The 15071-nt window shown below is 52.7% G+C and overlaps 4 protein-coding genes across 4 annotated transcripts; 3 read left to right on the top strand and 1 right to left on the bottom strand.

The window, feature by feature from the left end:
- Window positions 1-12: 12 nt before the first annotated feature.
- Window positions 13-6511, bottom strand: GT037_007014 (DNA-directed RNA polymerase II subunit RPB1; the record flags this gene model as incomplete). The annotated part of the gene is made up of 5 exons (XM_038932061.1): window positions 13-133; window positions 1141-1169; window positions 1234-1678; window positions 1729-6089; window positions 6155-6511. The coding sequence occupies 5 exons, from the start codon at window positions 6509-6511 to the stop codon at window positions 13-15; spliced, it is 5313 nt and encodes a 1770-aa protein (XP_038785533.1).
- Window positions 6512-7132: 621 nt separating this feature from the next.
- GT037_007013 (set1 complex component swd1) lies at window positions 7133-8732 on the top strand (the record flags this gene model as incomplete). The annotated part of the gene is made up of 4 exons (XM_038932060.1): window positions 7133-7202; window positions 7256-7317; window positions 7368-7597; window positions 7646-8732. The coding sequence occupies 4 exons, from the start codon at window positions 7133-7135 to the stop codon at window positions 8730-8732; spliced, it is 1449 nt and encodes a 482-aa protein (XP_038785532.1).
- Window positions 8733-11035: 2303 nt separating this feature from the next.
- On the top strand, window positions 11036-11764 carry GT037_007012 (uncharacterized protein; the record flags this gene model as incomplete). The annotated part of the gene is made up of 1 exon (XM_038932059.1): window positions 11036-11764. One exon carries the CDS (start codon window positions 11036-11038, stop codon window positions 11762-11764), a length of 729 nt encoding a protein of 242 aa, XP_038785531.1.
- An 822-nt stretch (window positions 11765-12586) lies between these two features.
- GT037_007011 (uncharacterized protein) lies at window positions 12587-14818 on the top strand (the record flags this gene model as incomplete). Its single annotated transcript, XM_038932058.1, has 5 exons — window positions 12587-13278; window positions 13328-13551; window positions 13598-13972; window positions 14020-14598; window positions 14688-14818. 5 exons carry the CDS (start codon window positions 12587-12589, stop codon window positions 14816-14818), a joined length of 2001 nt encoding a protein of 666 aa, XP_038785530.1.
- Window positions 14819-15071: the final 253 nt, after the last annotated feature.

Raw genomic sequence — 15071 nt, 5'->3', positions numbered from 1 at the left:
TCTGGTAATAATTTAACCATCAAGAATGAGAAGAGGTACATGTCGGGCGTTTGGCGTAATCTGGAGAGACTTGCAGACGTGTATGCATTTGATCTTAGGCTTGATGAGCTCGAGCCAAGCCTTGGTTTTGAGCCTGACGTATAGAGGCTGTCAGCGTCAGTACCACCAGATACTGAGGATTGCTTTGTCGTGTTTTAGGGCTGCGGCGTTTGTCTCTCTCTGGGTTTGTCATCACATCTTTATCATTATCATTTTGCCCTTATCGTCGCCTCTTTGATGTCAAACGTCTTCACTATCAATACGAATACCATCACCAACACCAACACCAATTTGACCAACATGCATTAGGCTTGGACACATTTCACATAGCACACCACTGCTTTTGCCTATACAACACAGCCATACATGACAATATATCGTCAAATTTCTTATTATCTAGTCAGTCGACCAATGCTTGTGCGACTCGTACCTGAATCTCCTTCCTAAAGACTGCCACTCATCAAGATCGCGACCTCGTCTCGTTTCCTCGACCAAAAAGAACTGCGAAAAGCCCCTTTGCGCAATTTGTTGCAGGCTAGCAAAAGGAAAAGATTTGTCTAAACGTGACACTTGCAAATGGTCCATCTCTTGAAACCCTCCGATTATGATGAAAAGGCACACACCCAAACGCCTCGCAGTTTTGTGCTTGTTGCAGATATGTTGTGTAAATCAAAGCAGGAATGAAAGCAAATGATTAAACGCCAGACTACCCCACTGAACTTGAGGGTGTGTATGCAATCTTGAGCCGCGTGACAAGAAGAGAAAACAGGTTTTTGGTGCCGCCAAAGAGTGCAGCTTCGGTAATAGTGGTGTTGTACAATGAGAAAAAAGAAGCCCATCAGTCGTTGAGCAACATCATGCGCTAGAAGCGAGGCGGACGTGGGCCTAGTCAAAGGAACGACCACATTGCAGACATGACATGCCGTACGAGACCAGCCGTGATGGGGTAGAGAGGATCGAGTCAGAATGAACTCTTGACGAAGGGAAACAGGCAGAGTTGACGGCTTGCTCGACTTCACCAAAGAGTTCACCCGGATCATTTCCATGGAAGAGGAAACATTTTCATACACAACTAAGAAAAGATGAAACAAGTCTGCCTACATCATCAAGCCAGCTATTGCTTTGGAGATCTGGAGCCCAGTTAGCATGTGTTGTATGGGGATAGTGTCTACAACTATGACCAAGAAAACTTACGTAGGAGAGTAGGCTGGGCCCGGAGAAGTCGGGCTGTAGCGCGGAGAGGTTGGGGAAAAGGACCCTGCCGGACTCGTTGGCGAGTAGCGTGGCGACGTCGGGCTGTATTGCGGTGACGTCGGTGAAGTCGGAGAACGCCTGTCGCTGGTGGCCTGGTACTGAGGACTTGTAGGACTGTACTGCGGCGACGTCGGGCTGTATTGTGGTGATGTCGGACTGTACGCTGGAGAAGTCGCGCCACCCATGAACGTCGGGGACGTCGGGCTGTAGTTGGGCGACGTAGGAGAGTACTGAGGCGACGTCGGGGAGTAGCCAGCCGGAGATGTGGGTGAGTACGACGGTGATGTAGGAGATCCGTATCGAGGCGAGGTTGGAGAGTAGTGCGGGGACGTAGGCGAAGCCATGTATCCGGGTGATGTTGCGGCGAAGCGAGGGCTGGCAGTTCCTGGTGAGGTGGGCGAGTAACCTGGCGAAGTTGGCGAGAAACCCGGAGACACCGGACTGGTGAAACCGGGGGACATGCCAGTAAAGCCCGAGCCTCCTGGACTTCTCCCTCCATCGTACGGGCTGAAGCCACCACCTCCGTAGCTGCCTCCGTAGGCAGTGAAGCCGCCTGAATCATCACCTCCACCAGCCGCAGCTATAGGAGAGAACGAGACCTGATCATATGAGCCCACGCCCATGCCACCCTCGTATGTAGGAGATCCTAGGTCGTACGGCGTGGCAGCACCATTGTCGAGGTAGTTGCCAGCGCCAGCAGCACCACCCATTATCTTGGAGTTGTCCTCCACCATGGTGAGAAGCATGGCATTGTCCATGACGACATCAAACTCTCCGGTACCCATAGGCGCCAGCTGACCGAGCATGATGTTCTCAGATACACCACGGCAGTCGTCGAGCTCACCAAAGCCGGCCGCTTCGAGAAGAATCTCAACAGTCTCTTCGAAAGAACAACGCATGAGGGCACCAGTGTCGTTACGGTTGATACCATGACGGGTGATGGCCATGAGAAGACCACGCTGGCACATGATGTCGACGAGCAGTGCCATGTGACGATGGTTGACGTAAGAACCGTCAAAGGACAAGACCATACCCAGCTCCTTAAGTAGACCGGCACGTGCAGCTTCGATTCCAAGCACACCAAGAATCTCAATGAAAGAGTTGGAGTAGGTTTTGGTCGCATCCACACCCTCAATAGCCAGTACCTCGGCCAAAGCAGTACCAGTGGTGTCAAGCACCCACTCTTTGCATTCGTCCTTGCTCTTCGAGTGTACCAAAGACCTGTCTGGCAACTCAACTGTGACGATGTGGTCTCGGATGAAAGCACGCTCAATACCACGTACACCACGTAGCGTAACATCATCAAGCAGATGCTTCTCAAGTTTGCGCATCCATCGCTCGTCACGCTCATCTTCATCCTCATCATCCTTCTGGAGGTTCTGATCCCAGATGAAACGAACACGCATGACCTGCTCATCGGCGTTTTCGTCACTAAAGATAACTGCCAGATTGGGTTTGAACTCTTCCTTGATCTTGCCAGCAACTTCGCCGATAGTGATACTCTTATCTAATAGCTTCTTGCGATCAAGAATGATACGGAGCAACCACTTGGACTGTGACTCGATGACCTCGTCTTCTTCAGGCAGAATGAAGTATGACTCAACCATGTCCTGATCTTCTTCAACAAGCGTTGACTGGATGTCAGGGTCGTAGTAGAGTTCGACCGCTTGCGTCAACGAACGGAGAGTCGTGAGCTCGATTGTGCTTCGCAGGCGCTTGGCATCCTGTTGGGTGGCCTTTGTATCTGTCTGGCGAACCAACATGGATGGGGTTTTGATGTTGGCTGCAATGTTCAAAATTTCCTTTAATCGAGGCACACCGAGCGTGACGTTCTTAGAGGACACACCGGCAAAATGGAAAGTGTTGAGCGTCATCTGTGTGGCGGGTTCACCAATGGACTGCGCAGCCAGAACACCTACCATCTCACCAGGGGCAACAGCGGCCTTGAGGAAACGGTCTTCGAGTTCTCCGAGAACGTAGTTCAGAGCCTCCTTGCTTAGGCGGTGCTGAACGACGAGCTTCTTGAATGCAAGACGTGCGCGAAGATGGGATTTGAACAGATACGTTGCGCTGTCTTGAGCTTCTCTTGAAAGCTCGTCGGTACCACGAATGACAACCAGTCGCTCGAGAGTTTCCTTGACTTGTCTGATGGTCTCGATAGGATTAAGGTTGCTAACAGCCTTCTCTGGGTTGATGCCGAACCGCGCCTGAGCTGACCGGATCATGCGCTGAATGTTGAGAGGTAACTGGAAGGACTCGAGGTCCTCGTCGCTTGCAGTGGCACGGAGGTATTCACGATCGATCTTGATCTGCTCAAACTCTTCGTCCAGAGCTCGCTGAACCTCCACATCACCCTGAAACATGGTAGCACCCTCAAGCTTAGTAACTGGGATCTCTGGGTAATCGGTTCCAAGAACATCGAGCTTGTATCCAGCCTCGAAGTCGGCTTCCGATGCCATGATGATATCCATAGACTGACTCTCAATGTGGGCGCCATCCAGACCATCTTCACCATAGATGAACTCAACAATGTCACCCATGGAGTTACGTACGGTTCCGTCGTACTTGACCATGACATCTTCGAGCGCCTTGACGAGACGACGTTGGATGTAACCAGTCTCGGCTGTCTTGACTGCTGTATCAATCAAACCTTCACGACCAGCCATAGCGTGGAAGAAGAATTCCGAAGGGGTGAGACCGCGAAGGTAGGAGTTTTCGACGAAACCACGGGACTCTGGCGAGTAGTCGTCCTTTGAAAAATGCGGCAGTGTCCTGTACTTGAAGCCATAGGGAATACGCTGTCCTTCCACAGCTTGTTGACCGACGAGGGCAACCATCTGAGAGATGTTGACAGTGGAACCCTTGGAACCTGAGACGACAGTCTGCACGACGTTGTTGAAATCCTTCAAACTCGTTTGAGCTGCAGTACCTCCGCCCTCACGACCTTCGTTGAGGAACTTCTGTACCTTGGATTCGAACGTACCGCGAATCGTCATACCAGGCATAGGCTCAAGCGCATCCTTGGTAGCTGTTTCGATAATCTCTTCGACCTTAGCCTTAGACTTTGCAATCTCGTTGGCAATCTTGTCTGAGGTAGCCGGATCCGGGATGGTGTCACCCACACCGAAACTGAAACCATAATGAAGGAGCCACCAGTTGCAGATGCGCTGGCAGGCGTTGAAGAATTTGACTGCTGCATCCGGTCCAAGCTCATTGAAAATGATGTGGATAACACCGCCTGCAGAAGCACCGACAATCTTCTTTGTGACCTGACCGAAAAGGAGTTGCCCACCCTTGATACAGAATGACTTGTCGACGAGATCATTGTACGCACTGGGCTTAGAGTCGGCCTCCTTCTTCTCAATGTTGACCTCGCGCGGGAAGGCCATACTGATAATCTGCTTACCAGTCCAGAGTGGTCGAGGCTTCAGAATGGCTGGCTCTGGAACGATGCCATCCCAGTCAGGTACCCACATGAGAATAGGCATGACCTGTTCAATAGGAATGAAGTTGTCACGACGACTCATCTTGTAAACACCGAGAAGCGTGTCCTGCACGATACCCATCAAGGGCTGGTTCTTCTGCGGCGATACAATCTGCTTGGGAACCATGCACAGGTTTTGGACCTCAGCGCGAGTCTCATCACTCTGAGGAACGTGGAGGTTCATCTCGTCACCATCGAAATCGGCGTTGTAGGGTGATGTGACCGACAAGTTAAGACGGAAGGTGGAGTAAGGCATGACTTTGACACGATGTCCCATCATAGACTCTTTGTGCAGAGAGGGCTGACGATTGAAGATGATGACATCGTCGTCGTCAATATGACGTTCGACCTTCCAGCCGTATTGTAGCCGCAGGTCGTCAAGGTTCTTGTTGTGCTTGAGATCAAGACGAACACCGTCGGCTTTAATGACGTAGTTGGCACCAGGGTGCTGGTTAGGACCATTGCGTACCAAGTTTGTCAGCTTACTGATATTGAACTTGGTGACAACCTCCGGGTAGGTCAGAGTGCGTGCAATGGATCGGGGCACACCGACTTGGTCCAGAGACAGGTTAGGGTCACCAGTGATGACGGTACGTGCGGAGAAATCGACACGCTTTCCCATCAAGTTACCACGAAGACGGCCCTCCTTGCCCTTTAATCGACCACGAATAGTCTTGAGCGGACGGCCGGATTTCTGCATGGCCTGTGGAACGCCATTGGCGTCATTGTCCATGTAGGTAGCAACGTGGTATTGGACCAGTGCCTCAAATTCGGCTGTTACGTGAGCAGGTGAACCCTCCTGCTGACATTCTGCAACACGACCGTTGGCACGGATGATGTCTCCCAGCTTGTATGTCAAATCGTCCTCTCCACGCATACCCTGGCCGGTACCATCGACGGAGATACTGGGGCGAACCGGAGGCGGAGGCACTGGCAGAACATCGAGGATCATCCACTCGGGACGTGCGTAGTCGGCGTTCAAGCCGAGCAGAGCAAGTGTGTTGTCGGACATGAGCTTGAAGATGGTCTGTGCCTGCTTTGGTGTAATGACTTCTTTGCGGTCACCTTGGCCGTCATCGTCGTCCTTCTTGCTCTGTTTCCAGGTGCCTGTGAGCTTCAAGCCTTCCTTGCGGATGGAGTCAGGTTGCTTGCTGCCACAGCCGCCGTGAGGAATCTTGGGGATCTTGTTTTTGTCACTTCCATCGTCTACGTCCTGCATGCACACGGTCTTGCCCTTGGACATGCGCCAGATCTTGTCAAAACGCTTTTTCGCATCCTTGGTCTTGGCGGCAGCGGCCCAGTCAGGATGGTTCTGATCTTGCAGTTAGCACAAAATCCAAGAGTTTGAAGTCTCTGTCTTCACGCGGGAAGACTTACGAAGTCAGCCTTGATGAGACCACACGTGTGGCACACAGTCTCGAGGAGCTTCTTGATCTTCACAACGAAACCGACGTGAAAGACGGGTGTGTGCAGCTCGATGTGACCAAAGTGGCCAGGGCAGGTCTGGATATCTTCCTTGCACGTGGCACACGAGTACATGCGGTCGATAGTGCCGAGCTTGGGGTCGTTGAGACCTTGCTCACGCGGTTTCTGCTTCTGCTCGTCCATGGTCTCCGGGTAGATGATGTGGACGACACTCATGGCCTTGATCTCCTCGGGAGAGAGTAGCCCGAACTGGATCTCCTTGATGGTCCGGAGCGGACATTTTGACACCTGGGGCGCGCCCGGAGGCATGCTGGCGGCAGTGAAAGGGTTTCGCGGGTGAGAGAAAGCCTGGAGACCTGTCTAGCGGTCGACGGTCGCGGTGGCCACGCCGGGCGGTTCCTCCGCGTATTAAGTAGTAAATTGGGCTGCCGTGGTAGCTATGTCGACGGCTGCTCCTGATGTTAAATGGAGTAATGCGCGCCGCGCGCGAGAAGAGATGCGGTCGGAGAGTGGCGCCCGTGGAAAAGGGCTGTACGGGGGTCGGGGGCTCGCTGGGGCGCGCCTCAAGACGGGAGTCTTGCGCGCGTATTAAAAGCGCTCCGGTGAGCACTATTGGGGTCGGCGAGGTAGAAGACGCGCTCTAAATATGAAGGAGCGGCCGTTGGTGATGGCGGGTGGGGTGGTGGTGAGGGCGTGGCTCTGGTAGAAGCAAGAAGGCGACAAAGAGACAGTTCCTGCCGCATTGACACTAGTCGGCCCTCACGTGCCGACCGCGCTCGCCAGGGCTGACCAGAGCGGGTGGACTGCCACCACCAAACTCTCACTTTGCGCGCCAGACTCTCACTTCATGGACAACAGCCGTCGCGTCTGCGAAGATGCTGCTAATTGAGCTTCCTCTTCTGCACACCCCGCTGTCTGCAGTGCACGACCATGAATCTCTCGCTGGTTGATCCCTTTGTCCTTGCGCAGGACTGCCCCGATGTCATCACCGGCCGCCTACGTGAGTTTACTATGTCGACTTGACTATACACTGCAGTGACTCACAACGCGTAGGCAGCGGCCATTCAACCTCAATTCGCTTCAGCCACCGCGGCGACCTGCTTGCGTCCGGACGGGTACGCGAATGTCACGCCCTTACATGTGATTTCCGCTGATTGGATTCCAGCACGACGGCATAGTCGTCATATTCGACATCGAGACAAACGGCGTCGCGCGCAAGCTTCGCGGCCACACACGCCAGGTCCAGTCGCTCAGCTGGTCCACGAATGATCGCTACCTTCTCAGCGCTGGGCAGGACTGGAAGTGTGTGCTATGGGACCTGAAGGATGGCTCGCGGGTGCGCACTGTCCGCTTTGAGGCAGCCATCTTCATAGCAGAGCTGCACCCAAAGAACCAGTAAGTGCGTACATGGTGCCTGCAGGCAGTCCGCTAAATTCAGTCTAGTATGGTCTTTGTGGCTGCCCTCTTCGAAGACCAGCCTGTCATCGTCGACATGTCCGAGGAAGTCCCCGTCAAGCACTCCCTATCGTCCGCGCCCCACCGAACCGACATAGAACGTGAGAACGCTTCCGAGAAGCAGACGGCCCAGGATGCCAAGCAGACGACCACTATGACGCTCTTTTCACCCACTGGCCAACACATCATAGCAGGCACAAACAAGGGGTGGCTGAACATTATAGAGACCGAGACGCACCGAGTACGCTACTCTTTCAGGGTCACCAACAACATCATCGTTTACATTCGCTTGACGCCCTCGGGTAGAGACGTTGTGCTCAACTCCAGCGATCGCATCGTCAGGACACTTCATCTACCTGACTTGAGCGACCCAAAGTTGGACTTCGACACACTTCAGCTCGAAGTTGAACACAAGTTCCAGGATCTGGTACAGAGGCTTTCGTGGAACCATGTATCATTCAGTCCTTCAGGCGAATACGTCACGGCCTCTACCTGGATGAATCATCACATTTACGTGTGGGAACGTGGACAAGGTAGTTTGGTCAAGATCCTGGAAGGCACCAAGGAGGAGCTGTCTGTGGTCGAATGGCACCCATTCCGACCTTTTGTCGCTGCTGTCGGAGTGGATTCTGGTCGCGTCTGGCTCTGGTCCATTCTCCAGCCCCAACGTTGGTCTGCCCTCGCACCGGATTTCGTCGAAGTAGAAGAGAACGTAGAATACATCGAGCGCGAAGATGAGTTCGACATACAGCCTCTAGAGGAGCTACACAAGCGACGTCTAAACGCCGAAGACGAAGAAGTCGATGTCCTCACCGTAGATCCAGTTAAGACCTCGGCTACAGAATTCGGACCGGCTATAGGAGACGCAGAATTCAGGATGCCTGTGTTGTTGGATATAGAGGCTAGTGATAGTGAGGACGAAGTCGTGGCAATCGGCGCTGGTCAGTTCAGGCGGCGCAGTCCTGGTGCTGGTAGAGAATGGATGAACGACGATGAGGTGGCAGTTAGTGGTGATGAGGCACGAAGAGCTAACGGTACCACAGTGAATGGTACTAAAAGACGGCGAGCCGGATGATGATAACAGGAAACAATTTCCGACTACTTCGCTGCAAAGTTGTACGAGACAAAGCGTTTGGCATGTCTCGCGTCTTGTCAAGGGGCGCTACACTAATAACTTTTGTAACATGAGCGTTGATCTGAGCCATAGTCTACTGCATGAGGGGACAAGAAGGCGCCATAGCAAATGCAGTATTGACACAAAGTCATGTCAGCTCACAATTTTGCTTGTTTTTTACGGAGACATAAACACATTGAGGTAATGATCATGTTTTTCACATGCAGCTGTCAAGGAGCTCAGTTAGGTGTTCAGACGAGACCTTGATCCTGATTTTCTTATCTGAATTTCAAATATTTAGTTTTTTTTTGTCGCCGCTACCTTGATTGTTGCGCTCCATTCTTTTATTATTCATCCAGCCAACACACAAAATATGGTACTACCGTTAGGGCAAATGTATTACGATGCTCTTAGCCGACCACATGGAAACTGAACCCAAAGGAATCACAAGCTGAAAACCCGCTGCCCAGGCTATGTTAAACCTGTCCTTTGAGTGTTTGTGACAGAGAATCACTTCATTGTCCCGAAACTGCTCCTTGTGGAAGAAAACCCTGGAAACGACCTAAATGGTCGCCTTCCCACGACACGTCATACTAGGACCTGATCGTACGTTTATTACGTTATCGAAGACCCTGTCGTGCAAGAACAATTGATATCTTGTTTTTTTGGAAACATCTTAATGGAAACACACGGTATGTACTACATAAATCTGTCTTATGGGGCCAATAATTTATGAGACAATTCTAAGCCTGAATTTATTCCCTCCACGAATGTAAATGTCATTGAGTAGTGAGCATGACAGTGGGATTCAGAATGCTGGAAAAGTTGCTTGAAATTGTATACAGGAAATCGATGGTTTTCAGTAGAAAAACCAGCCCTGAATTCCAATTATGTACATTGTACCATCTGAACACAAAACTAATCACATAGCGGGTCGAAGGGACGTTAAGTAAGGACTAGAAGAGTCTCTGTACGCGCCAATTGCACAAGTTGTATCATAAATCACAAGAACTTTACCTAAGTATCTACAGTTGAAGGAGACTGACAACACACCAGATTCTGACGCCGTGGAACTTGTATGACATCCTTACCATTTTTTCTCTTCGCATAATGATGAAATCCTACTGGTGTTCTGATAACCAAGAAACTCCCTTTCCATGGTCGTGACTGGGTCAACCGTTCAAGCTGCAAATACTGACACGGGTTGACTTCGGCTAGCGTTGCGTCGCCTCACAATGCGCAGACAGTAATGAAACAGAAACCCGCATTATTTGATAATGGCAATACGGAACCCATCTGGACAAGGACCTCGACCAACGGCAACAGCAAGTAGTTGTCGGGAGCTGCTATGTAAGCTACAGTAGGGTCCGCGGCGTATTCATGAACGTCATTCGGCATCGGTTGTCGACGGGTTTTCTTGGTTGCGGATCGTGGTCAGGCCAAGGGGCGATGCAGGAGAGTCAGCGGTAAATGTGCGAGCTGAGACTCCCATGGTGCGAAGGTAGACAAGGATGCAAGGCGCGGCGCGGTGCAGGCAGGAGCAAAAACGCAAGGAAAGGCCAAGTACAGACGCGTCTTTTACGGAGGGATCTGATTGTCTCGGACGAAAGAATGTTTGGGCTAGGTAGTGAGGTGGGCGATGCGCGATGCTTCTCTACCGCCGTTGGATTGGGACGCGCAATTTAGCTTCAATGCCACACGGACCTCTCAGCAGAACGCGGAAAACAGAATGGGCGCAGCAAGCAAGCAGACGGACAGCAAAAGGGAATGCGCAAGTGATAATTCGATGCCATCAAAGACATACACAGCTTGTCCTGGGATATCCAGACATCTAAAGGGGGTTAGCGTGTCTGGCCCGTGCGTCCTCACCTGCGGGCACCTCTTGTGAGTGTCGGCAGCGAAGAGGAAGACGTTAGCGACCAATATGATCTGGGACACCGACGACCCCAGCTGGGCCGAAGAAGCCCTTTCTTTGCCTTTGCGGCAACCTTCTTCACCACCCACTCTCCCTTCCCATCCTCGTCTCCATCCCCCCAACTGTTTGCATCGGCGCGCTTCATCTGCCCGACGATACCTTCTCGACTTTACGTGAAGCACGGCTCACCAGGCTTGCTCCCCCTAGCCACCGAGACGCCAACGCGCTGACAGGCAGAGCCACTGTCTTTTGCCCTCACCGCTGCAGGCCAAACCCCCCAACACCAGCTCTGCCACCATCCGCTGCAGCCATCTACACACACCACCACCGCGTCGGCCTGCACGCGAACATGACCACGAAATCACCAAAGACCCTCGTCGTCACACTCAAGCTGTCACCAGACCACCTGAACAAATTCTCACGCCAGCCTACACCACCCAAGGAAGAGGCCAAGCCATCTCCGCCAACGCCTGCGCCGCAAATCAACGAACCCACGCCTGCTGCCACACCCGCCGACTCAACCCCCAACATGGACGGAAGCACGCCCTCGTCGCTTGCTCCTCCCGCCACCAAGAGGAAGGGCCCAAAGCTCGGTAGCAAGCGGAACGCCGCGCAAATGGAGGCTGGTTCGAGCGCCGCGACACCGCCCAAGCAACCCAAGGCCAAGCCAGGGCCAAAGAGGAAGAAGATGGGCGACATGATCAACGACCCCAACTCCAAGGGGCCCTTCCCAACACCCGCAGCCATCAACAAGGCAGGTCCCAAGGCAAACCTGGGAGCCATCAACGAGCGCCTGCGCGCCCTCGACAGGTCAGGGGCCAAGTGCCGTCGATGGGAGAAGAAGGGATTCCAGGTCCGCAGCTTCACCGGCGTCATGTGGCAAGTGCCTACCTATCAGCCAGGCCGCAAAGGCGCCTTTCCCGACGACGTCAAGAGCGACAGCACTGGCACTAGCGACTCCAAGCTGAAGGACGAGAGCAGCGCAATCAGCGACAAGAGCGGACTCAACGGTGACAGTACACCAGTGCCGACAGCGATGAACGGTATGGCAAGCTCTCCCGCCCCTATACCCGCTTGAGCCTTGCGCATTATTGATCTTGTCCTCCTTAACGGACTTGTCATGCGGCTTGCGCCTGTTGCGGCCTCACATCACTTTATTTCTTGCGACATGTCTTTTTACATCAACTTGCTTTCTTTGTCTTGTTCGGCGTTCACGGAGCGCATTGCATAACTATGTATAAGGCGTAATTTGGGACTTTCCACGGCTTGCCATAGGCAGCATGGTGTATGGCGCACAAGCACGTCGCTGGACAGCTACATGTACTAGAGATGGACCTGGTTTCCGAATGGCGAGGAAAAAGGGGCTTTGCATAGCACATTCTGAGAATATCGAATATCAACAGCTGACTACAAGTACTTGATCCATGTGTCTAGCGTTCATGTCGGGATCAATGTGAGCGTGACCTGGATGGCGTTATCATCCCCGTGGTGACTGCGGGGATCTCCACCGATAGCTCGGCTGGATCCAAACCTCCGGCCATGGACCTTCATTGACGTACTACCTGCACTGCACCTCATTGCTAGCTTTACCTACAGCAAAGCTCCCTATCCATCAAATGATGCATGTATCTGTGACGATAGCTTCACAGAAGCCCGGATGCCCTTGATTCTTGCCTGAGAACCGTTGGCAACTTCCAACACAGAGTACTGCATTCACTCGGCACCATCCACAGCTAGCCCACGCGTTCGCACACGGTTGGACCTCTCCAACCTTCGCCCGCCACTACCACGGCCAGCCCGACCATTGCTATTCGCGTAATTTGCGCGACATCCTGCTGTCATCGCTCCAAGGCGTCACCACGGACATACTGGTAGCTGTTTAGCGCCACTATCGCTCACCATGAACGCTCGTCGGGACAGCTACGCCAGGGTCGCTGCTGCCGGATCAGCAGGCAGTAACAGTTCATTCCAGCAACCCACCCGATCCGGTGCCTTTGCGCATCTCGCCAACAGCGCCTCGACATCGCACCCGAACCGCCTCTCTCGCTCCATTGACGCCGACGGCCACATGTCTACGAGTTTCGGCAGGTCCGGCGGGCTACTGCCCTCATACTCCAGCCAAGCTGGATATTGGCATGGCTTGGGAGGGACGACTCATGATATACCTCCATTCTTCGTGCCTTCCTACCTGCGCGGGTCCAAGCACGCCGAGAAGTTGCAAGAGGTGCACAAAGCGAAGCTAGCAGCCCAGAGGGATTACAAGTCAACACACTCGTCAAATGCGGGCTCGCTGTCTACGAGTTCGAGCAGCGCCAATCTGCACAAGATGGCGCCATCACACCGAGGTCTCACGCATGAAGTAGTGGAGCGCGCGCCTGTTGTGGATGAGCCGGCGGCGCCATGGCCAACACGATGGAACGACGCAGACAGATTCCCTCAACTAGAGCTTGAGGATAGTGGAAGGCAAGCCAAGTTCTCAGGCACCCAGAAGACTCACGATGAAGCGGCATCGGTACGGGCAGACTTTCCTATGCCAAGGCAGTGTGGGATTTACTACTACGAGATGACTGTTATCTCCAAAGGCAAAGATGGGTATGTATGTCTTCCATGTGGGCAAGACATGTGCTGATTCACGATACAGTAGAATGATCGGAATTGGCTTCTCTGGACAAAAGGTTGCTCTCAGTAGGATACCGGGTTGGGAGCCCGACTCGTACGCATACCATGGCGATGATGGGCAGATCTTCAGTAACACCACCTCTGGGAAGTCATATGGACCCAAATTCGGCACGCTGGACGTCATCGGCTGTGGCATCAACTTCCGGACAAATACCGCCTTCTTCACCAAGAATGGGCACATGCTGGGTAAGCACTCTAGACATGGAGACTTGGATAGCACTAACAAGTCCAGGGACGGCCTTTCGAGACTTGAAACTCAACGTGCCATACTATCCCACGGTAGGCATGAAGAAGCCCGGCGAGACGGTCCGCGTCAATTTCGGTCAAGAACCCTTCGCTTTCGATATCGACAAGATGGTACAGGATGAGAAGGCAGCCATACAAACCGAAATCACTCGAACCAAGACCGAAGCGAGCGTACTGGGAGGCGAGGACGCGCTGATACACCGGCTGGTGGGGCAGTATTTGGCGCACGATGGTTACGTAGAAACAGCACGAGCTTTCTCAGATGAAATTGTAGATGAAGCGAGAGCGCTTGCGAACGATCAAGAGGCAGACATTCCCTACCGCACGGCAGTAGAAGATCTGGATGCGCTCAATCGACAAAGTACGTACATTCGAGAGTCTATGGACAACAAAACTAACAGGATCCAGAAATACGTACAGCGATCCTCGAGGGCGATATTGACAAAGCGCTCAAGCATACGAGTGCATACTACCCTTCGGTCCTCCGTGACAACGAGAACATCTACTTCAAACTCCGCTGTCGGAAATTCATCGAGATGATCCGGCGATGCGGAGAGTTAAACGCACAATGTCAATCTGCGCCAGCGTCATCCTCCAAACGATCGACTGCCTCGGCAGCCAACAAGCGTAACTCAACTGCTACCGACGAGTACGATTTCGAGATGGAGCTTGATGAGCAACTAGGTGTACATAACCCACCACCAAGTTGGGACAACAAGGATCAAGACGACGAGTTGGAAGATGGAGAAGAGGATGACATGGAAGACAAGATAGTAAAGAGCGAACGGGCGACGAGTGAGACAATAGCTTATGGCATGGAGCTAAAATCCGAATTTGCGAACGATCCGAGACGGGAAGTCAAGCGGGCGCTCGAAGACACTTTCGCGCTCATTGCCTATGCAGATGCACGGGAAAGCTCGTTAGCGCCATTGCTAGAGATATCTGGTCGTGCGCCAGTCGCTGAGGAGCTAAACAGTGCCATATTAGGTACGTTCATGATCCACAGACGACAAACATCTCCGAATAACCTCTCTTGGGTGTCGTTTGCACTGAAAACCTAGGCTAACAAGTCGCAGTCTCTCTAGGCAAATCCTCTTCCGCCGCTCTCGAACGCCTAATTCAGCAGACTGAAGCCTTAGTCAACGAACTCGCCGACGACGGCGGTCCCGGTGCTTTCATCAATGTTCAAAGAGACTTCTTACAATAATATTACAATGCTTCGCCATCTATTCTTGCCCTCAACAAGGCTTGAAAAGCTGTCATAGCTTGCAGAGAAAGACTTGGTGTCGTATATGCAAGTACCAAACGGGCTACAAGATGTATGTATTGGAAGATGGGCAAGGGAGCTTGGGTAGGCTTGGACTTGCATTTCACACGTAATTGGATGGGGCATGGGATGCAACATGCTTTTCCCAGGCTCACTCTCGGAACGCTCGTATCAGCTGCAGACCGAGCATCAG

This window comes from Alternaria burnsii (genome assembly GCF_013036055.1).
Source record: "Alternaria burnsii strain CBS107.38 chromosome Unknown 731, whole genome shotgun sequence".
Classification (NCBI taxonomy): Eukaryota; Fungi; Ascomycota; class Dothideomycetes; order Pleosporales; family Pleosporaceae; genus Alternaria; species Alternaria burnsii.
This window is presented reverse-complemented; position numbering and strand designations above follow the sequence as displayed.